The sequence below is a fragment of the Alternaria incomplexa genome, assembly GCF_024043165.1.
Source record: "Alternaria incomplexa strain BMP 0042 chromosome Unknown scaffold_20, whole genome shotgun sequence".
In the NCBI taxonomy this organism is placed as follows: domain Eukaryota; kingdom Fungi; phylum Ascomycota; class Dothideomycetes; order Pleosporales; family Pleosporaceae; genus Alternaria; species Alternaria incomplexa.
In genome coordinates this window covers 75,814-98,338 of record NW_026249869.1, presented here as the reverse complement: position 1 = coordinate 98,338, position 22,525 = coordinate 75,814, and the positions used below count along the sequence as shown (strand labels likewise).

Sequence of the window (22,525 nt, the reverse complement as noted above, 5' to 3'; positions counted from 1 at the left end):
ACCCGGCTTCTATCCCAAGACCACGACGGCATCCCGCTACAAACCCCGTTGCATCAGCCATTGCGTCTGTCAATAAGGCCCATTGAGTTTGTTCGCTCTGCCTTTGGTCGTGGCAAATTGCATCGAGGTTCGGCTATCGCGGCTCGCAAGCAGCACCCCTGTGCCCACAATTCGCGATGCGAAACACCAAAGTCCGCCACCACGCGAACGCGCTCTTTGTTCCCCGTTCCGAGTCGCGTTGGATTCTTACGACGGACCGGCATATTGCCAACTGTGAAGAAAGGAAAGCAACATATTAGAGGAAGCGCTACAAAAGACGGCAGCGAAAGAAGGTGGCGGCGTGACGGCTGAGAAGTATACATAGATTACAGCTCATCATCAACGCAATGCATACAAACACCTTCCCGCGACAGCTTATTGTTCCTTTCGAGATCGTTGACAGACCTATGCACACGACATCGCGAGAAGTCACGTCTATGCCATGCGTCTTTAGGGGTGGCTAAATGTCGTGTCGCATACACATCATTAAATCGTAACTACCAGACAGTTCGTGGGACGATGTATACTTTTACCCGAAATAATGTTTCGTGTCGCACGGCACAGATCTTAGCCACCCCAAGTGGCGCCCCCCCCCCCCACCGCTCCGCAAAGGCTCGAGCCTTACCCGATATACTCGCCTCATTTGCGCTAATCAGTATATAAATCCATCCAGCGACTCTACTGTCTGTCTTCATTACCTCACACAACTCCTGTCTTTACCAAAAGTGACGTGCTGTGTGCTGATGTTCGGCTCCTGGCTGTTGAAACAAATTCAAGTTGTACTCATGGGATTGTGCGAGAATTTTTTTGATCAAGCAACAGTCCAAGAACGTGTCTCAAAAATCGCGAGTACTGATAGCTTCATCCGTGGAGCCGGAGTTCAAATAAAGACTCTTTTCTGCCATGTGGCTGTGTGCGTCATCCTTGGCTTTGCTCTAAAGACTTCTTCGTCTGTCTTTTTCCCTTACTCTTACACCAAAATGCCGAGATCTTCACTCCAAAATTCAGACATCTCTCAATTATGTGTTCTCCTCCCCGTTCAGTCGGTTACTTAAAACGCGGAGCACGCCCCGTTACGAAATCGAAAAGCGCGTGTGATACACACCTTACGACTTTGCTGGATCAACCCCACGGTCCTACATCAAACTTTACCGATGGCACTACGATGTGGCTCCCGAAGTCTGTTCTCTTTCATTTTACATGATGAACAAAAAATTTCATGTCTAGAAACCTTGAGAAGACATTTAAAGATTCGACACGGCTAGATCCATGTTTAAAGCGTAGCGAAACCTCAAAATCACGACAAAGCAGAAGGATGTCATTTTGCGCAGAGACACGCGATACACGCGATAAAAGCATAGATGCTAATCGATGATGGCAATGTAGCCTTGCCTGTCCTGGCGCTGCTGTGCGATATAAAGTCAACTCCTGGCTCGACTTCTATTTCCTTACTTCTATTACGCACATTTGCTGTTTTTTTCTAAACGCAGTTACTATTAACCGATGTAGTGTGCCTGTTTTTCTCGCTTTCCGAATGCTCACAATGCACTAGTCATGTGCCGGGCTGCCTTTTCTCGCCTTTAAAATTTATAGATCATCGAACCATGTTGCTTTCTAGTGTTTAACGACTACGAAAGGGCTTCCAGGCACTCTACACGAGTCGAGGATACCCCATTACCCTCATGAAGTATGTTGTGATCGTGGAACGGCTCTGCGGATATATCAAGATAATAAAGACTAAGATTTGCACATTAAAAGCCCTCCGACCCGCGATCGTTCCTCCATCAGCAATTTGCCCAGTCAAAACCAAAAACATGTTGCTCTCGCTGCCATGGAGCTCGTAAAGGACTGAGATTTCATCCTGTGATGTTCCATCACTGCTCAAGCGATTTAAAAGGTGACAGCTTCACGTCATGTTTTCGTCGCGTGTGGACTCGCGAAATTCTGAGCCAAAGCATGCAACATTACTATGACATCTCTGCGCATTGATTCGAGCGCGATTATGTATGTTGAACTTTGCAAATTGCATGCAACAGAAATGATGAAGTTTAGTAGACTATGTAGCTGTCTAAGTGGTACTTGAACGGATAAGGCAGGTAGAAGCGGTCTTGGCAAGGACGTCATTCCGATGGTCGGGATTTGGGTCAGGCTACCCGCGATAAGATCGGAACAAGACATCGGCACCTGCATTAGCAAGCATCGTGACTACATGCGAACATGAACTTTCCGCGTCAATTGCAGTCGCGATAACTACCCGCGGTGATGTATGACAAGCCATTGAGTTGAGGGGATGTATAAATGGCATTTCCGATGAGTTGGTAAATGTCCGCAGGCCGCACCTTCCGTACACAGACTGAGCCTTATCCAGAATGGTACACTTCACACGCATCGCATTTGCAGCGCTCTGCCACATGGTGGCGGGACAAAACATGCCTTTCGACTCCCGAGAAGCGACCATCGACTCAGTACACCATGCGCTCTATTCCGGACTCTCAACATGTCGCGAAGTGGTGTCTTCTTTCCTCTCGAATATCGAAGCCAACAACAACCGAACGAACGCAATCATTACATTGAACCCCAATGCCTTGGATATCGCCGACGAGCTGGACGAGCAGCTTTCGGCTGGGAATGCTACGGGACCTCTGTTTTGCGTCCCAATATTGCTCAAAGACAATTACGACACAGCAGACATGCCAACCACTGGTGGAAACTTGGCTTTGGCGCATTCGCAGCCGACAGAGGATGCTCCAAGCGTGGCTGCTTTCAAGAAGGCAGGAGCCATCATCTTAGGCAAGGCCAACCTGCATGAGCTAGCTTTGGAAGGCATCAGCGTATCTTCTTTAGGTGGCCAGACAATTAACCCGTATGACTCCACCCGAACACCTGGCGGAAGTTCGGGTGGGACTGGTGCTGCGGTCGCCTCGTCCTTCTGCGTATTTGGTACCGGGACAGATACAGTGAACTCACTCCGCAGCCCGGCGTCAGCAAACTCTCTATGTAGCATCCGGCCTACGCGTGGACTCATCACTCGGACCGGCATCATCCCAATATCGACCACACACGATGTCATTGGACCCATCGCACGAACCATCAAAGACGTCGCAACAGCTCTGACTGTCATGGCTACAACAGGCTACGATGCAGCCGACAACGACACTGCACTCGTCCCAAGCCCTATTCGCGGCATCGACTACACTTCCAAGCTTTCCAGCACTTCACTCAAAGGTCTACGTATCGGCGTACTGAACGGCTTCTTCAACCGCACAGACTCCCCCGAAGTCACACCAGTCAACAATGCCATGGACTCTGTCATGTCGCGTCTCACTGCAGAAGACGTGACACTGGTCCCCATCAACGAGACAATCTACAATGCAACCGCCATCCAAACTGCCTACGACGTTCAACGCTTCGAATACCGCGAGCTCATGGACCAGTACCTGGAACGTCCTTCCCTTCAAGGCGAGCATCCCAGTACACTGAACGAACTATATTCTCGCAAAGCCGTCAATGAATCTGGTGGGGAGTTCCTTGTCATCCCCTCTCAATACGAATACGTCAACACCGCTCTCGTATCTTCCACGGGCAATGCTACATACAACGATCGTCAAGCCGGGATCCGCAATCTCAGGCTCGCTCTTCTCAACACATTCACGTCGAATAACCTTGACGCGATCATCTACCCCGAGCAGAAGAACCTCGTTGTTAAGATTGGTTCGCCGTCACAATCTGGACGTAATGGTATCTTGGCCGCATTGACAGGTACGCCCGTTGTCACCGTGCCAGCGGGCTTCTCCGACTCGAGTGAAGAGGCGCCAATTGGCGTACCGATCGGCATGGAGATTTTGGGGAGGCCATGGGAAGATGAGAAGCTGTTGGGGCTTGGGTATGCGGTGGAGCAGTTGTTGAAGGTGAGGAGGAGTCCTGTTTGGGCGAGAGAAATGGTAGAGGGAAAGAAGTATGAGAGTGTACCGGTTGTGAAGCCGGATACGGTGAATATTCCGGAAGTGTATCCACTAGGGACGCTGGGATAGAGTTGAAGACGATAAGGGCGTCGGAGACGCCTATTGTCATCATTTTGTGAGATGCGTTCGGCACAATGTTAATGCACGATACTGCTATTCAGCTTGAGTCACGAGAATACCACAGCGATGCATCATAGCAGCTGGTCTGTCCGACCTTTGCGGCTTTCCTGAAGCAACCATGCAAGACCTCGTAGCCTACCTTCTCGTCGGCTCTGCGTCGGTCGAGAAAGCTTCTCCAGCTCCATCGCCCAACGTAAAGTCGCGACACCGGCTGCAAGCTCCCTTCTTTTTGCTCGCCACTGTAGAGACCGGGGACGGTGGAGACTGCTGAGGCGTTTCGAAAGGTATGAGGCACGTTGCGACAGAGACCCGGGCCCGAGCGGCGTTTAGTTCGATGTCGCAATGGAAAAGCACCGTAGCCGATGCGTACCAATGTGACCTAAACTCTATGCTTAGGACATGGCTTCGTTCAGACTGCCGCAATCGTCAGCGCCTCAGTTCGTATGTGTATCAGGATTTGCAAAGAAAGTGACGCACCAATGCTGCGTCGTGGCTGTGCACCTAATAGCTGCGGTTGTATAGCAAAAGATGCTGCATCGCTGCCGACGACCGCCGCACGTGAAAGCCCAAATGTGTTCATTCGGATGTCGACCGGTGTTGTGAGACGCGCCTCGGTTGGCCGGCATCATGGAGGTTTGCCAAGACCGTGACTAATGCGCGGGCCTAGCCGCTGGTGGCCGTCCTGTGCGCCTCAGAACCACACTCCAACCTCACAACAACCCCGCCGCGGCCACCAGTTCCACCCCAGTCGCGCACCAGCAGCCACAAACGGAACACTCAGGCCGGATCATGGTCGCGCCGGAGGCAGAAACTACCCCAGATGCAGTATCAACATCCCTGAAACCGACGATGTGCCACTAGGAAACCTTGTTCCCAGAAGGGAACGACGAAACTTTCAACTGACCGCTCTCGTGCTTCAAAATATGGAAACACCGGTTTGATTTGGTCTGTCCGAGACCCTGATCACCCTGATCACCATCTGCAGGTATGGTCTGCATTCGCCTAGCACCCTGTCGCACATCTTCATCGTGGCTATTGCAGTACGGCTGATCGACGGACTTGCGCAGTCACGACTCGACGTACATTAGACTACAGCGTAATTGTACGCATCTCTACAATGATAACGTCCAAACAAATTCAACGATGCATTCTTGAAGGCAGTCGCCCGAACATCGTCAACCACCCCGCATAGCACGCATAAACGTCCACCGCCTCAGCCACTCTCAGTTTCATGGGATCAAGGGTTCATTTGTGTTCATTGCCAAGCTTTGAAACCTCAGACTTCCGAATGCTTAGCCCTAACTCGCCCTAGCCACATGTCCGTTTATCCACCGGTAAACTTTGGACGATTCATGCAACACTGTGTACTGTTGCTAACTAGGACAAGTTGGAGCCAAGTTCTTACCGACACAACCTCATCACAGCAATCGACACCAGTTCGTACGTCTCAGTCTCCAGTAATCATGTCGACTTTACACCAGATTGGCTCGGTACACTTGCCAGACCACCTTCAACGTCGAAGATCCAACACCCAGAGTCATGTTTGCAGTATGTTTCTGGATTTGATGCTGCCGCAAACACGTTTCGTACGTTTTCGTCTAGCGACTCCGCACCTCATGCAACGTTTCTACGTGACCACGACGGGTTTGAAACTCCATCGCACCAGGCTCTCACGTCTTGGCCAAACCGGAGCGCCTCACCACCTTGGAACTAACCAAAGTCGATGCTGGTCACGATGCCGAACACCCTTCTCGGTGTCTGCCTGTGCTGCCAGACGTTGTATAAAGACGGCCGGCCTCGCAACCTTAGAAGAGCATCAAGCAACAGGTTCCCAACCCAGCAACTACAGTAATCACCACTCCTCTTCTCTTCTATCTAATACCTCTTCACTTCAGTACCTAATCTTTTCTCTGACCGGTTCAGACAATAATCAACAAAATCAACATGTTCTCCAAGATTGCCACCATCTCCATCAGCCTTTTGGCTTCCTCTTCCCTCGTGGCTGGCCACGCTGCCATCATCAAGGCTACTGGTGATGCAGGAGGTGCCGGTTCCGCCATCGGTGTCGACCCCAACACTCCTCGTGACGGTACCAACCGCAACCCCTTCCAACAGGATGCCACCCGCTTCCGTGGTGACGCCGCAGACACTTGCGGTGAGACACTCGGTGGAGGTGCCAACGACATTGCGGCTGGTACTGCTCAGGTCATGCAGCTCAACGGCGCCACTCTTCCTCAGGTCTCTGCTGGTGGTTCAGTCATGATGACTGTCCACCAGGTCAACTCTGACGGTGCCGGTCCTTACACTTGCATGGTCGACGCTACTGGTACTGGTACCAACTGGCAAGCCGCCACTGTCACCACCAACCTTCCTGGTAACGACCGTGGTCGCAACCGGGACACTCAGATGCAGGATCTTCCCCTGACCGTCTCCATGCCCGCTGGCATGACCTGCACAGGAACTGTCGCTGGCCAGAGCAACGTCTGCATGGTCCGTTGCCAGAACCCTGCTCGTGCTGGACCTTTCGGTGGCTGTGTCCCCGTCCAGATGGCTGGAGCTGCTGCTGCTGCCCCTGCCGCCGGTGCTGCCGCCGGTGCCGCTCCCGCTGCCGGTGCCGCCCCTGCTGGTAAGTTCTTCACACATAATCATCTCTACTTCAGTATCTAACTTGACATAGCTGCTTCTCCCGCTGCTGGTGCCGCTGGTGCCGCCACCTCTGGAACTGCCGCCGCTCCTGCTACCGGTGCCGCCGCTGGTGCTGCCGCCCCTGCCGCCGCCGCTCCCGCTGCTGCTTCCCCTGCTGCCAACGCCGGTGCCGCTACTGGAGCCACTGGCGCGACTGGTGCTACTACCGGTGCTACTGGCGCGACCGGAGCAACTGGCGCAACTGGTGCTACCGGAGCCACTGGTGCCACTGGTGCTCAGCCCGCTGCCAACGCTGGCGCCGCCGCTGGCGTTCAGTCCGGTGCAGGTGTTCAATCCGGTGCTACTGGCGCCACTGGTGCTACTACTGGTGCTTCTACTGGTGCTGGTCTCGCTACCGGTGCCACTGGCGCTACCGGTGCTACTGGCGCAACTGGTGCCACTGGCTCTACCACTGGCTCTACCACCGGCACTGCTCCTCTCGCCGGTGGTGCCTCCCAGCGCAAGCGTGAGGCTGCCCGCAACCAGCCCGCACTCACCAACGACGACCAGGAGGAGGAGCTCGACCTCCTTGAGGGCGAGGACTTCTAGACGCATCGCTCAGCATCTTACGACGATAATGTCACGATCGGTTACAAAACAACATAAATACGACGGAGACGGATGAATGGATATGGTAATGGAATGGGTTGTATATACCTCGAATAGTTTGGAATAGTTAGTGTGGGGTGGAGCTAGTTGCTCATCTCTCTGGCGGCGTCTGTGACGCGCAGAGGATGGGCTTGTCAATACTGGGTATTGTATGATAGAATTTGGTGGAAGTGGTGGATTGCGTGGTTTACTCGGGCTTGGGAACCCTGGTCAATTACGCTCCTTAATGATTAGTTTGGAATATACGATATACGTTTAAGTCTTCTCCGCATGCAACGATTGTCTAGTATGAACCAACACTTGGCTTTGATGCCTGCGGGGTTAGGCATGAAGTCAGGCTAAGCTTTTTGGATCTGCGCTAGGTGGTTCTAAGATGGGTGGGATGCATGGATAGGGTAGCTATTATTGTTGTGGCGTATCGCGTTCCGATGTCGTTTCATCGCGACCGGAACGCGCCCACCCGGATGCTGAACCACCAGCTCGACTGCGCGTCTGACTTACGAAGATGGATAGTTGTAGTGAGAAACAAACCCGACATTGGATTTTCACCAATCTTGCGATGATTGCTCGCTCGAATCCTACCGCGGCTTTGGAAGTCGAGCCACTTTACGCTGTGGGACAGATTTTTCTGGGAAACGGCGTGATGTGCACATACGAGATAGTGAAGGGAACATTCCAAGTAGGGTCTGAGTAGTTGATTTCAATACGGAAGGTGCATAGTAAAACGCCGATATCCAGTCCCAAACCCCATTTCCCCAATCCTCAACCAAGTCCTCCGATCCCGTAAAAATCATGACAGTCTTAAACGGGAGCTGAACAAAGTTAGCAAATGACCATGATACAAACTTCGCGAAACAAGCTTCACTCGCAGCGGGATGTAGAAGGTGGAGAACATACTGTCATTGTTGTTATAGCAAGGAGTGCGCCCCTGAGCAGTAATGAGACCAGCGCAGGCAAACTTGCCCCCAGCGTTGCACTTGGTAGGGGTGTCCTCGCCGCTCTGCAGGAGGCGAGATGCGCCGGAGCAGACGGCGGTGCAGTCGGATGTATCGCCGGTCTGGGCGTTCTGTTGCCAGAGTCGTCAGTTTGAGCAAGAGAGGAAGGGAGTGAGTAGGAGATGTATTGAGAGGAAAGACGTACGTAGCCGTAAAGGCAGCAGTGAGAGCCATCGTTGAAGAGACACTGGCATTGGCGGGCTCCGCTGCAGCCAGATGCCTCACCGAGGGCAACGGCACCGAGGAAAACGAGGAGGGTGGTGACGAACTTCATGGTAAAGGTTGGTTGCTGTGGTGTTGTGGTCTTGAGGAGCTGCGGAATGGTGAGTATTCAAGCGTCCTTCTTCGCTGTTTATATAGACATGGAAATACCCCGATAGTCAGCGTGAACCGGCTCTCTCCACGCACATCGGGCGCACGATAGCAACGTGGTGCTGTCGTAGTATCGCCGAGTGATCGCATCGGCGTCATGCTGGCCACTCAGAGATGCGGTGTAGGGTGAGCGGGTCGTATTTACTATTTCCCTGGCTCTTTCGGCTTTAATTTGGGTTAGAAGTGGACCTTTCAAGTAGGTGAGGCTCCGCTCTGGTCGCCAATGGCCAAATGAAGCTACCTAGAGAGCACCGGACAACGTGCCGAGGGGTGATACTGCCAGATTGTAGGCGACATAGTCTCATCTTATTGACTACTAATCACGGGATCCGGAAAGTGTACCTGCAGGTCATTGGACGTGAATGACTAGTCCACCGAGACCCTGATGTAGCCTGCACGATTGGATAATTGCGCGATATACACCGAGAGAATGGTTAGCCTATACAACCTGACGTCGTGCAACTGCTGCCAGCACGTCACTTTTACAGGTAGTCTGCTAGTCACCTCCACTATAGCAGTATCATGGTGGCACCTCATACAAGAAAAAACCTGAACAGGTCTGCAGACTACATCAAACCAAAAGCTTGCAAAGTAGGTGATCCAACGTCAACGTAGACTCCAGGGTGTTCAATGTTTTCCTCAGTTGGCGTGATGGCATGACTGGTTTCATCATCGCTCACGTTAAGCTAAAGACACAGCATTGACTCCATGTGGGGAAATACTGAGTCGGCTGCGCTGTCGTGGTAAGGGGTACTGGACGTGAGTAATCTTTTTTTTGCAGCCATTGACGATGACCCGCATGACAGACCATCGAGGTACCCATAGGCCAGCATACCCGGGTAACCACGAACGTGGTAGACAGATCGGCGTACATGTTGCCTTGTTGGAAGTCACGGGGAGATCTACAAACATCGCATCCGTGCCGGCATGGTACACAAAGCAATCGCGAACATGTCACGGACTGCTCATGTGCCCAAGCTACGTTCGCTGCGTTCGCTGCATTGAGCTTGGTGAACGGCCCGAACCGTATTCGGCCTTGTGATGCGCTGATTGGTCGCAACGCAGTTGTAAGAGCGGGACGCCGGTGTTGTTCCGGTGTACCTGCCTGGCGTGGAAGTCGACGATACCATTCCTGGATGTATCCTTGTATCTTGGGAGCCATTTGGTAAAACGGGAGGCGGCGTTGAATCCACATGACCTGAATTGGGATATCCCTGTAACCTTGCATGACATACACACCCTGACACCACTCGTACGGCTGCCCGGTTGCCACGAGTTGGATTCCGTATGAATCATTGGGAATTCAACGATGCTAGGTATCGCGAAGCCCGATGCGTGTTGCTAGTGGTGATTATCGGGCAAATCGGTGCGAATTGAGTCGAGTTCTGCATCTGCCATAGCGTCACTTTACTGTGCGAAGAGCGACAAGCGTCTTTTGAACATGATGTGTCTAGCCAAGCTTTGGCTTAGCTTGCTTGTGTTGTCAGTCAAGCTTCCACCGTCATGACACGTGCCGCCCAGGGTCCCAGCGTAGTGGGCATCGCGGGGATATCTTGTCGGTCCAGAATCTTCCAACCAGCGGCCGTTGCCGTTAGATGCACATCATGTGAGCCAGAACTTTGTCCAGATCTAGTCGCCAGGTTCCAAGTATGTCAGAACTCAGGGGCGATGTCAAGGGCTCGAAACTGAAGGGCCGCAGGGTACAGCCACTGCCTTTTTCCAGAGCTCGTCGTTCCGGACCCTTGTAGGACGGCGACTCTTGCAATAGCCAGACCAGTGACTTGATACTGTCTTTGTAGTTGCCACTTGGTGATGAGTGGCACCAGCCTGTCTCCGCGTCCCATCACGAGGACTAGCTTCGGCGTAAGCAACGAAAGTAGCTATCCCCGTCGCCAGTTGTGCGTCGTATTGATGATCAAGACCTTCCACTGGGAGCCTCATGTATGTCTTCCCACCGCTCTTTCGTCTCCTACCATCAGGTGTAGCATCGTACTCGGCGGGTGGTTGGTGACTGAGGGTGGCATCGTAATGCAGCGACGAACGGTTTCTGTTGGCGCATGTACTATCGGAGTATTTCTCGCATTGAGTGAGTTTCGGAAGACTGTGGGCAGTGAGTATCGACGCGCATTCGTACCGATGATTGCCGTGGAATGTGGGAGTTGCGCAGGGTGCCGCACCAGGTCAGCCTCGTTGCGGCTCAAGACCCTTTCGCAACAAGGTTACCAGATCGGGATTGCGCACGTTGTACTTCGTCGCGTAGTGAAGGTTTGGCGGCGGTGGGTGCAAGACCAGCAAGGTACGCGGAGACGCGCTGGTGGGTGTCGAATGGCCGCTCAGGGTCTGTCTTAGTCAGCGCTAACAAGTCCCCGCGACGCGTCGGTCTCACGTCTGATACTTGGACACGAACCGACGCGCACTTGTACCCAACGCCAGCTCAATCTGCCTCCCCAGGGGCGAGATGGATCAGCTTATTATTCGTCGTTATCACAGTGTAGGAGTGCATCGAAAGAGACACAAACTCTGCTTGGCAACAGTCAACAGAGCAGGCACGCATGGAACGGGAAGGTGCGAGACGAGGGTCAATGCTTCGTGAAGTTTTATCATTCATGTAATTAGCGGATATGGGTGATGTACAGTTCTCTTCAGCGCCTTCTATTCTGCCTTCCGGCGATATATAAATCCTACTCATTGCCGACCACCATTGCTAACATCTGCCAAAGACCGACAACAGGTTCAGTCGACTTCTGGAGGTGATAGCACCCAGAAACCACTACCGAGCGAATTTGTCCATAGGATAGGGCGTCTGCTTCGTCGGAGTCATTGCCATTGACCGTGGCCAAGTCCTCGTCGCAGCCGCAAGTCCGCGTTGAGTTGTTGTCGTGATTGACCCATGCGATGCGAACTGATCAATCGGCTGGGCCACTTCCTTCTTCTTGGGCCACGCATATCTGGGGTTCAGAGATCAGGCGTAACAGAAGAGCCCTCGCCTCCAAAGCTCCGAATTACTCCATCGGCCAGGCGCAGCAGTCTTTGGGGGTTCCATAGAACGAGAAGGGCGTGACAATGGCTGCGACGACAGCAAGCAGGTGAGCTGTTGAGCCAACCACTCTAGCCCCAATCTTAAGCATCATGCGAACCGCCGGAATGTGTAAGGCGAGTATTGCTGCGCTCGCCACCGAATTGATCCATCGGCTAGAAGCAGTGGCTGTGAGAACAATCAGCCGGACAGCGAGAAGACCAAGTCTTGAGCTCGTCCTGCCCGGCTAGTCTCTGCAGAGGAAAGCACCAGACCCCCAGACATGTAAGGCGAGTATTGCTGCTTCTCCTCCGATGCGTAAGTTGAGCCGAAGAACCACCCCACACCGCCCACCCGTCTCCACCACCAAAAAAAATAGCAAAAAGAAGGCAAAAACATACAACAGCGGGGATTCGCTAGTGGTCACCCACCTAACTACTAATTCGCCGGTACAATGCTTGTATATGGCTGAGCGGACGGGAAGCCTAATTCTCATTGTCCTATGGTCGTATGTGGAAGAATGAGGAAGTAAATGACTCATGAAGTCGACTTGAGCGAGGCTTGGGGATGGACTTATCAAGTGATCGTGTCAACGGGGCTAAGGCCACAACTATCGATGACATCCCAGACGTATGAGAAAGTGTGTAGACAGGGCAAAGCGGAAGATGGACGCTGTGTAACACGATTATTGCTGCCCGATCTTGCGCGCGCAACCCGTCATGCCCAATTGTGTCGCGGAAGGAGCCAACCAGAACCATGTATGCGACCGCAGGCGGGAAGACAGAAGTGTGGTAAGGAAGAGGGTCGGGCGGCGTAGGAATGCGATGTGTAAGGCGAGTGCGCCGTTGCAGACCACAACCGAGCGAAGACACCGCTGCCTGTCGTGGTGAGGTGTGTTGCGGGGAGCCGTCAGGCTCGCAGACGATCTAGTTGTCCAGCCGGGTCGTGTAAGTAGTCGAGTAGCCTTGTTATCACGAGTTATTGAGCATAAGCCCGCCGCTAGCTTCCTTGCGATACGTCGAAGGCGTTATTTCATGGTAAGGAAGAGGGCCGGACAGCCGCAGAGGATGAGGTGTGTAAGGCGATTATGTCGTAGGAGAGGGCCGAAGAGAGAAGGCAATGAGGTGTGTAAGGTAAGTGCGTCATCGCAAACCACCAGTGAGAAAAGGCGATGCTGCATGTCGTGGTGAGGTGTACCAGGGACCGCCGGAGACCGAAAGCGTCATGTCGTGGTGAGGTGTGTTAGGAAAGACGAGCAGCAGGAGACAGTAATGCTTCATGTCGTGGTGAGGCGTGCGAATGAGCCGATGAGTCTCGTCATCCTTAGCACTGCTCGCGTCATCCAGTGCAACTTGGCCGAGCCTCTTTCTCGCAGGCGCGCCGCCGGACCGGACATTGTATGTCGTGGTGAGGACGGTCGACGCGACGATGGGGTTCACCGTCAGGCCGACACTGCTTTTCATGACTCACACCCGAAGATCTTCGTTGCTGACACGTCGCTGCAAGAATCGACACGCGATGACAGGTATGTTGAGCCGCAACGGTATGGACAGATCTGCCAGTCCTCCAAAGACAGTAGGTATCGCAGAGTCCTTGGTCTTGCTTTAGTGATGTGTTGATGCTAAAGAGACAGAGACAGCAGCGGACATAATTTGACTTTTGTAATGTTTCGGTGCCGGAGGGCAGACATAGTAAGGTTGTGGTGATATTCTCGAACCAGACAGGAACAGACATGATATGATACTCGAGGTATTTTGAAACAAAAGCTGAAGACATCGATTCGTCCCAACACCTTTTGGAGGGACAGATTGCAGCCTTGTACATAGCGTTAGAGAATTTTAGAAAAAGGTGAGTGAAGGTGAAACGTTGATGTTCAAGAGGAAAGGAAGGAGGGAAGGAAGGATCGACATGTGAATATATTCTCTCGTGCACGGGCTCTCCCACAACGTGGTACGGCAAAACTCCCCCAGACACATACATCGCACTTCCGATAGGCCCGCGAAGATACATAACCATGTTTGAGGACTACAAACCTTTTGGAAGCTGCCAGACGAGTTTCCAACTTCATACCTGCCAACTACGACGCTTTTGGAAGGAGCCACCGGAATTTCCAAATACATGCCTACTGACTACAAACCTTTCGGAACTGGGTGGAATCGACAGGAATAGTACCATGTATTCGGAAATGCAGCTTTTCGATATGAGCTCTGATAATAACGAGAGCCATGTAGACATCAAAGATTTTATGGTATCATATCTCATTCCATTTTGTACATCAACGCCGACTCATGCTACATCATCAACACCTCGCCATGCTCTCTAATCCCCAGCATCGCGTCGTAGATACATCTAACAAAGGAAAGAAATCCGCTCAAAACACAACCTTATCACAACCTAGGCGTGGGGCCCGAGCGTAGTTATTCGCGCATGTTGACGACGCAACGGATGCAGTCACCAGCCTTCATATCACCGAAAGCCTGGTTGATCTTGTCGAGCGGTTGGCGATGGGTGATGAACTCGTCAACCTTGAGGTCGCCGCGCTTGTAATCCGCGACGAGGCCGGGTAGTTGGGTGCGGCCCTTGACACCACCGAATGCGCAGCCCTTCCATACACGGCCGGTGACGAGCTGGAAGGGGCGGGTGGAGATTTCTTGGCCGGCGGCTGCGACACCGATGATGATGGACTCACCCCAGCCCTTGTGGCAGGCTTCGAGGGCGGCGCGCATGACATTGACGTTGCCTGTGCAGTCGAATGTGTAGTCGCAGCCTCCGTCGGTCATTTCGATGAGCTTCTCCTGGATAGACTGGTTGCCGAGCTTGGTTGGGTTGACAAAGTGTGTCGCGCCGAACTTCTTGGCCCACTCCTCCTTTGCGTCGTTGACATCGACTACGATGATCTTGCCAGACTTGTTCTTGGCCGCTCCTTGGATGACGGAAAGACCGACGCAGCCAGCGCCGAAGACGGCGACGTTGGATCCCTCTTCTACACCGTTCTTGCCGGCGGTGATGACGGCGGCACCATATCCGGTTGTGATTCCGCAGCCAAGCAGGCAGGTACGGTCCATGGGGGCGTCTTCCTCAATGGCGACGACGGAGATGTCGGCTACGACGGTGTATTGCGAGAAGGTGGATGTGCCCATGAAGTGGAGGAGATCTTTGCCCTTGCAGCGGAAGCGCGAGGTACCGTCGGGCATGACACCCTTTCCTTGTGTGGCGCGGATCTTGCCGCAGAGGTTAGTCTTGCCGGACTTGCAGAACTTGCACTCCTTGCATTCGGGGGTGCTGTTTACGTTAGATATGAACGGAGTACTTGAAGGGATGGACATACTAGAGGGCAACGACGTGGTCGCCGGGCTTTACGTTGGTGACGCCCTCACCGACTGACTCGACGTATCCGGCACCTTCGTGACCGAGGACGATGGGGAAGGCACCCTCGGGGTCCTTGCCGGAGAGTGTGTAGGCATCTGTGTGGCAGACACCGGTGTAGTAGATCTGAATGCGGACTTCGTGTGCCCTGGGAGGAAGAACCTCAATCTCCTCGATGGAGAGGTCTTTGCCGGCTTCCCAAGCAACTGCAGCCTGTGGTCATGTCAGACTTCAATTCGTCGGCTGTTGTTTCCGAGATCGCGTTCGCCGGTAACATCAGCGTCATCGCGCATCGCGAATCGCGAATCTTCTGCGGATCCGCATGCCAAGCCTGATGATGGAATTTGAAGCTCAGAAGAATGAAGGACGACGCGATGACGATTTCGCAGTATGAGGTAGGAGCTCAAAGGTACGTACCTTGCAGGTAATAGTCTGAACAACAATGTCAGCAACAATTCAACGCGTCGCGCAGCTCGCAATGCAGGAGCGGGGTTCAGCATACCTTTCCAACGGTATCAGCAGACATTGTAGCGTTAATGTCTCGGTTTAGTAGTACGTGGGTAGAGTTTCAACGTGTGTCGAGAGGAAGTAACAAAGTACCAGCTCTTATATATACGAATACCGTCACCGGGAGGGGAAATAACACACTACTCCAGAAAGCTCGAGCGGCTCCGGTAGCTTTTGTACGAGGCGTTGTGGGGCTGGTCGCAGTGATAGGTAATCGTCATAACTGCCCCTCCATTGCCCCTCATTCGCCCTCGATTCGTCGGACGCGCCTCGGTGCTGCTGCGCGTAACGCTCGCGACTTGAGGCTCAAACTCGTAGCTGGCTCGGAGTTGGCGGCTCCAAGCCTAGATACTGAATTTTGCGCGGTGATTGGTTGGGATGGTGCGTGGGCCGGGCATCTTAGCCACTTGTGGAGAAAGTGAGGTGTTATGTCATGGTCTCGGCATGTGAGCGCGGCGGATCTACTTGCCGGATTCGGACGGTGTATACGACAGGGTGATGTACATATATACGGCTTTTAGCAATGCGATTCATGGTGTTGAGATGACATGTATCGATAGTATATCGTTCGGCGCACGTGTGACTGGGATTGAAGAGCTTTCATTTGCCGCTATCGTAAGGAGCCGAAGAGAAGACCACGCGCAGTAGACAGACACCCATGAGTAACGCCAGCAGAACCATGCAGCCAAGATAAACCCAAACACCAAACACCTCATACACTCATGCTCATATCGTCGGACTACCCACCATCTTCCGTGGCTCCTCCTCCTCCAGTATCCTCTCCGGCGTCGAGCCCTTGCTCGCATCCCTCGAAAAGTCCTTTCCACCCTTGCTCTTGCTTCGCAGTCTGCCCCAGCTCATGGCTCTCTTCCTCTCCTTGCCCTTGCTATCCTCCTTGACATCGTGACTCCACTTCCTCCTCACAGGCGGCCTCGCGTCGTCCAGCCCGATCAATCTTCTCAACTCTGACAGCTCCGCATGTCCCCGTGTAGTCTTCATCCGGTGCGCCCACGTACACTCTCCGTTTTCGAACAGGAACTCTCCGCCGACTTGCTTGAAGTCGCCGCCTTTGAGCGCCTTGCGACCGGTGCCGAGAGATTGGAAGATGGACTGGACGGAGTTTATGAGGACATGGGTTTGCATGTATTCAGGCTTGCTGCCCAGATTGTAGGTGCGCGTCATGCCGAGGTGGTCGTACAGTTTGCGCGTGGGGTCGGCGTAGATGGGGAAGGGGCAGCCCGTGATCTCGGTGTACATTGGGATGAGTTCGGGGCGTCCGCAGCCGATGACGGTTATGAAGGTGGGTGTGGGTAACGCGAGGAGGTCATCGGGTTTGATAGAGGAGGCGATTGTGCGGAGGTATTCCTGGCAGTTCTGTGGTGTGTCAGCTCTGTCTACATGATGTGCGTGAGTGTACTTACGCCGCAGAAGAAATGCCGTATAAAGATGATCAGCTGCCTCGAAGCAACATGGGGCGCCTTGTATAGCTCCTTGAAGGGCCTGCTCTGGCCTTGCGCATCCAACACCAGCAGATCCTCCACCTTGCTCAGGTCCTTGTCGGTAGGGATGTCGTTGTTGACGTCGACGGTGCCCTCAAACTCCTCCTGTTCCTTCTGCAAGACGGGTGTTTGGCTCGAGGGCGAGAACGGCGGCGTCATACTGTCTGCGGCGTCGACCGACATCTTGGGGTCAGCCTGGTGGCCGGTTTGTGAGTGGGGTGGTGAGGGAAGTTGCGATGTTGACAGCGGCGGTGCGGAAGTCGCGATGGGCGCAGGCACCTCGGCGGCCTTCTTGATATCTGACTCTTCCATGGCGACGGTGGGAAGTGTGCAACAGGTGACTCAGGAGTTCGGGCGCGTATGTTGTGATGTATCTCTGTCCGGTGTTACTCAGCTCACGGATGCCAGCTGGGCCGGAGCTAGAGGGCCGCTGAAATGGTGATCGCTCGGGGGGCGCAGCACTCTCGATACGAAAAGGCGTATGAAAAGGCGTAAATGGAATCTACCGGTTAGCAAGTATAGAATGTCGGCAAGTACACGAGGTGTGGAAGGGTTGGATATTTGAACAAAGACCCGAAACACCGCCAGACTTGCGACGCGCTGTGAGACGCAGGTACACGCAGCGACGTCAGCGCCTGTTGAAACCTGCCTGTTAGCTCCCGCTGTCGTGTTAGTCGTGATGCTTGTGTGGAATAGCGGCGTCCGCTTCCAGTGCTAGGTCTTCTTTCTTTTTTTCGCATTGCGCATGGTTGCTTGCGCGATAAAGGAAGATGCGGTGGGCTTGACGCGTTGGCAGCCGTCAGTCGTGTTGGCGTGAGGCTTGCCGTGTCTCAGGGTACGCGCAGGGGCGGCTGCAGGTGCGCTAGCGATATTCTTGGAACAACATCACGACGGGTGGCTTCGCACTTCATCCTTCGCTTCCATTTTGTCTATCATCGGCGTTACTAAGAAGCACTTCCTAATTTTTGATAGTACACAGTCCGCCATACGCCCGTTCCCGATTCAGAGCTCCATGTAGCCCCACCTCCCCTCAGCCCCGTAGAGCCACCTTCGACTTGATCCGATGAAGCACGTCAGTATACCTGCTATAGTTGGGGAAGTCCGCCCCCTGGCAGTCCCTCTTGACCTCCACAGCCTTGTCCGCAGTCAACTCCGCCATACCAAGGTCTCCCCTGAGCTCACAGACTAGCGCAATATCGAGGAATCTAGCCAGACGTTAGCAAACACGTCGAGAGTAAAACCCATTCCGACGACGACATGGCCTCCACAACCCTTGGGGAAATTTCCAAGTCCCAGCTTGGGGTTAATCACGCCAACTGCCACTTACACATTTGCCAGTCTGGCGGTATAGTCCCCTTCAGCCTTGTGTAAAGCCGTCAACTGCAACAGCTTCTTCACGAAGTCATCTCGCTGTGCGCCTTTTTCCAGGTTTGCACCACGGAAGAACCTCGTCTCACGCTCCAGCTCTTGTAACCGGAATCGCCGCTCTGCACTCTGGTATCCAAACGCTGTCTCGTCCTCTTCATCGTCGCTGCAGGCCGGGCAATCGCAGGTGAAGCCGTAGTGTTTGAGCTCGTACGCGCGGAGCGACTTGTCGTGGATCATGTCGCAGTAAGATAGCGTAATCTCCTCGCCCGCGGCGATGGGATTCATGACGTGGATAGTTTCTTTGCCGATGGAGGCGTTCCAAGAGAAGCAGGCGTTTGGGTTGCAAGAGTGGTTGAAGCGGGCGGCGTGTGGAAAGACTGCGGCGCCAGCGTTCATCTCCATACAATTTGTTTGAAAGATACTGATCAGACTGGGTGAGGGATCGGTTCGCGCTTTGTGTTGTTCTTTGATTCGAAGAACTTCTTGGGGTGGGACTGATTCGTGGATGCGGGACGGCCACTTCTTCGGATCCTGGCCATGGCTTGAGTGAAGCGTATAGTAGAGTGTCTGCTGCGAAGGGGTGAGGCTATCGAAGGCTTTCTGAACATCGGAGAGCATGTAGTCGCCGACCGGGACGATCAGGAGGGGGTCCTCCGCGAGGATGCGTGTACCGCGCGCGATGGGTTTGAGGCTGACGCATCCATAGCCCTTCCCGGGGATGGCGCGTACTTCATAGTACTCGTTGCCTACTATAGTAGGTATTAGTGTCGCGGATCTCATGTGAATGCGCATGCCTGTTGCAGCATGCGCGACTGCCTCGATGAGGCGTGGAAGTATCCTGACATACCTGGCGATATGGGAATCATACTGACTTCCATGGGGATGGTGTGGCGGGTGATGCAGGTTGAAGGTGGTGAGAGCTTGAGATAGACAGGCACGACCCGCCTATGAGCGTTTGCTATCCGTGCGATGACGGAGCAAGCTTTTTGACTTACGCGACCTTCAGTCTCTGCTGTCGCCTTCGCTTGCGCATACGTCATGGTGAGAGGTCAGAGTACGCTTCTTGTCTGCTTCGACATCTCGCAGCCGGTACATCAATATACCCCGACAACGCAATCAGTACGGAGTATACAATATATCTGAGCCGGCCGCGTCCGATATCACGCTTTCTCGACCCGTCCCAGCTATCTTCTTATCTTGAGTGACGCCGCGCATATCACTACTCGAGACTCTTTCGAGCCACTCCACTTAGTAGGGTCTGCAGCACTGCGCTGTATATCCCGTCAATATCTGCAAAGACAACTGGCACCGAGTATCTTCCGGAGTAGTTAAAACACGTTGGCGGTCGAGTATAACTGGCATATTTCATTCTGACTATACTGCACACTCAACAGCTGAACATCGCTCGTAACAGATCCCATCCATCCATCTCTCCCGTTTCACCCATCTCGCTCAATCACCTCTCCCACCTGACTCTTCTACTCTACCCACCGATCAGACTCGCCTCACTTGGTCTCACGCACCTCCGTGAGCTCTACCGGCCCGCCGTGGCCTGAGCATTTATCTGCAACCTAACAATTGTTACCAGATCAGCTTCTGTGTCGCACACACGATTCTTCATAGCGGCAGACCCCTTACCTGAATGATTTCCTTGCCTGTCGTCGAATAGTTTATACAAGAATACCCCGGGCAGCGGGTCGGGCATGTGATGATTGTGCGTAGGCCTGTGCACTTGTACTCGCAGCCGTTGAAGATGACTTTGTGGACTCGGCACATGATGGTTTTAGAGGAGTTGGAAGGATGGTGTGTGAGGCTTTAGATTTGATGTCTGGTGTGCTTGGGGGTGTGTTGGATGTTGTGCTGCTGATAATGGATGGTTGGTATGATGGAGGTTGATGTTTTGCTGTATGTATGATTTGTGTATCAAAGCAAGAAGGAGTTCGAAGGCTTTATACATTCATGCCGCTGTCACAGGGAAATGTTCGTTGGAATGCAGCTTCACGAATGGTTGATCGTGTCTTCAAGATTGTTGATAATTGAAGCATCAAACGTGGATCTGTTGACATGTTGTGATTATTCCTGAGAACGCACGATCAGAACGCTCGGTTTGATCAAGTGGCGACCGTAGCGACACCGTATTCCCAAGTTCCACACTTGTTCCTGGAGGATACGTGGACGTGCAACCTAAAGTAGACGCTCCAACGAGACTCATGTATTCGGCAAGACCTTCACACCAAAACAAGCTTCCTCATACTCTGTTCGATCGCATATCCAAACATCGAGCTATCATAACTTCATCACATCCTAATTCCAAGCGATCACTGCGGCAAACCATAACAAAATCATTTCATACATCGTGAATTCATTCATTTCCTATCTCATACATCGTACAAATCGACTTTCCATCTCGCTATCCACCTCTCCTCATCGCTCTCTCCTGAATCATCTGCAGGGGTTATTGCACTTCCCCGTGCTCCTTCTCGCCCTAAGATAATTGCTATCTGAGCACGCGAATCCGTGTCGCTTTCCCTGGCAAGATTTGATGAACTCGTTCTTGGTATGGCCACAGCCCATGTATAAAATTGGCTCGTAGGTGCACATGGTGGTGTTTTATGGTTTGAGGAAGGGTTCTTTTGAGGACGGTGGTAAGCAGAAGTGGTAGTTGAATTAGAGGAAATTCCTTAAAAGACTTGGTAGGCTTTTGAAACTGGTAGTGTGGTTTTGGTAGTATTGCTTGATGTAGTAGTGGTAGTGGTAGTGGTAGCTGTGGAAAAGCAAAAGAGCGTGGACTTGAGAGCTTATATACCGCATTCGAGTACTTCACACTGAAAGAGAGTGTGTTGGCAGTGTCTACGTATACGCCAGGGTTAGATTTGGTAACTTGTGTATGCAGTTCTTTCAATATGTCTGCTCCTTGACGTAGTATTAGAAATAGACCTGGTCGACCTCCGCCATGGAGTGTGGAAGGTTGATCGCGTCGGCCTCGAACTGTAACGGTATAATGACTGGAATGGGGCTATTCTTGCGAGTCGTGTGTGCATGGGTCGAACGCTGTCGTGACCGTTGGTGATGCGCGTGGCGGCTACGTAGGCCAAAATTGGCTTCCAGTGACTTCAGGTTGTGCGTTGTAGTTGCCAGGCTGAAGTTTGAGCTAAGCCTGCGGCTCAAAGGTCGAGCTCTCCTGCGCTAGATGATCATATGGTTCCCAAGCGTCGGATTACCCAAAACCCAATCCCACCACCGTCACGAATCCATTCCAACCCGAAGTGCGTGTCGCAATGCAACTCACCACAATGCCCTTTCGCGTTTCTCAGTAGCTCTATGCTCTTGGTTTGCAAGATGTTCTCGCGGCCTCGGCTTTCATGTTCACCATCCCTGTTAAGATCTCTTCGAAAGCATTCGGTGGGAAGATGTAAGTGCCTTGCCAACGATGAGAAGACGTGGACGTCGTTGATCTTGAGGTGTGTGCAGACAGGCCTATCCCAGGTAACGAGTGCCTCCTGGACGTCTTGCAGAGATAACAGAATGCCATCGGGCCGATACAGTAGATGAAAATGCGATACGGCTTTTGCGCGGTTGGAGCTCCGTTCTAATTCGATCCAGGGAGGCATTACGCCCTGCTTTGCGTAACTGTAGCGGCTACATCGACATAGCCAAGGCCCATACTTGCTATAGAGGCTACGCAGTTGAGTCATAGTGACGGACATGTGCTCGCATAAGTGGAATGGCGCTTCGGAAGGGATGGGCTGGATTTCCTCATAGGGCGGCGGTTCTTCGTCGTTGGAGAAACCCGAAAGGGTTGATTTTATGCTCATTGGTCGAGGAACAAAGGCATGTTGTGGTGCAGGGTTGCGTAGCTGCACTTCTCCATGGTCTTGCAAAGGCTGCCTTGGCTCCATGCGCCACCACCGGCGGAACATTTCCATGGGGTTGCCGATGTTCATGTGCCGACAGGTTCTGGCAGAGGCGGTGATAAAATAAAGGTCA

General features: G+C 53.0%; 5 protein-coding genes across 5 annotated transcripts; 2 read left to right on the top strand and 3 right to left on the bottom strand.

Annotated features, from left to right (window-relative positions):
- Positions 1-2,408: 2,408 nt before the first annotated feature.
- J4E90_010195 (uncharacterized protein) lies at positions 2,409-4,070 on the top strand (the record flags this gene model as incomplete). The annotated part of the gene is made up of 1 exon (XM_051439710.1): positions 2,409-4,070. One exon carries the CDS (start codon positions 2,409-2,411, stop codon positions 4,068-4,070), a length of 1,662 nt encoding a protein of 553 aa, XP_051286364.1.
- A 1,995-nt stretch (positions 4,071-6,065) lies between these two features.
- On the top strand, positions 6,066-7,355 carry J4E90_010194 (uncharacterized protein; the record flags this gene model as incomplete). The annotated part of the gene is made up of 2 exons (XM_051439709.1): positions 6,066-6,747; positions 6,799-7,355. The coding sequence occupies 2 exons, from the start codon at positions 6,066-6,068 to the stop codon at positions 7,353-7,355; spliced, it is 1,239 nt and encodes a 412-aa protein (XP_051286363.1).
- A 6,860-nt stretch (positions 7,356-14,215) lies between these two features.
- FDH1 (formate dehydrogenase (NAD+)) lies at positions 14,216-15,690 on the bottom strand (the record flags this gene model as incomplete). Its single annotated transcript, XM_051439708.1, has 4 exons — positions 14,216-15,080; positions 15,127-15,377; positions 15,582-15,596; positions 15,667-15,690. 4 exons carry the CDS (start codon positions 15,688-15,690, stop codon positions 14,216-14,218), a joined length of 1,155 nt encoding a protein of 384 aa, XP_051286362.1.
- A 707-nt stretch (positions 15,691-16,397) lies between these two features.
- J4E90_010192 (uncharacterized protein) lies at positions 16,398-17,482 on the bottom strand (the record flags this gene model as incomplete). The annotated part of the gene is made up of 2 exons (XM_051439707.1): positions 16,398-17,045; positions 17,093-17,482. The coding sequence occupies 2 exons, from the start codon at positions 17,480-17,482 to the stop codon at positions 16,398-16,400; spliced, it is 1,038 nt and encodes a 345-aa protein (XP_051286361.1).
- Positions 17,483-18,493: 1,011 nt separating this feature from the next.
- Positions 18,494-19,578, bottom strand: J4E90_010191 (uncharacterized protein; the record flags this gene model as incomplete). The annotated part of the gene is made up of 2 exons (XM_051439706.1): positions 18,494-19,287; positions 19,386-19,578. The coding sequence occupies 2 exons, from the start codon at positions 19,576-19,578 to the stop codon at positions 18,494-18,496; spliced, it is 987 nt and encodes a 328-aa protein (XP_051286360.1).
- Positions 19,579-22,525: the final 2,947 nt, after the last annotated feature.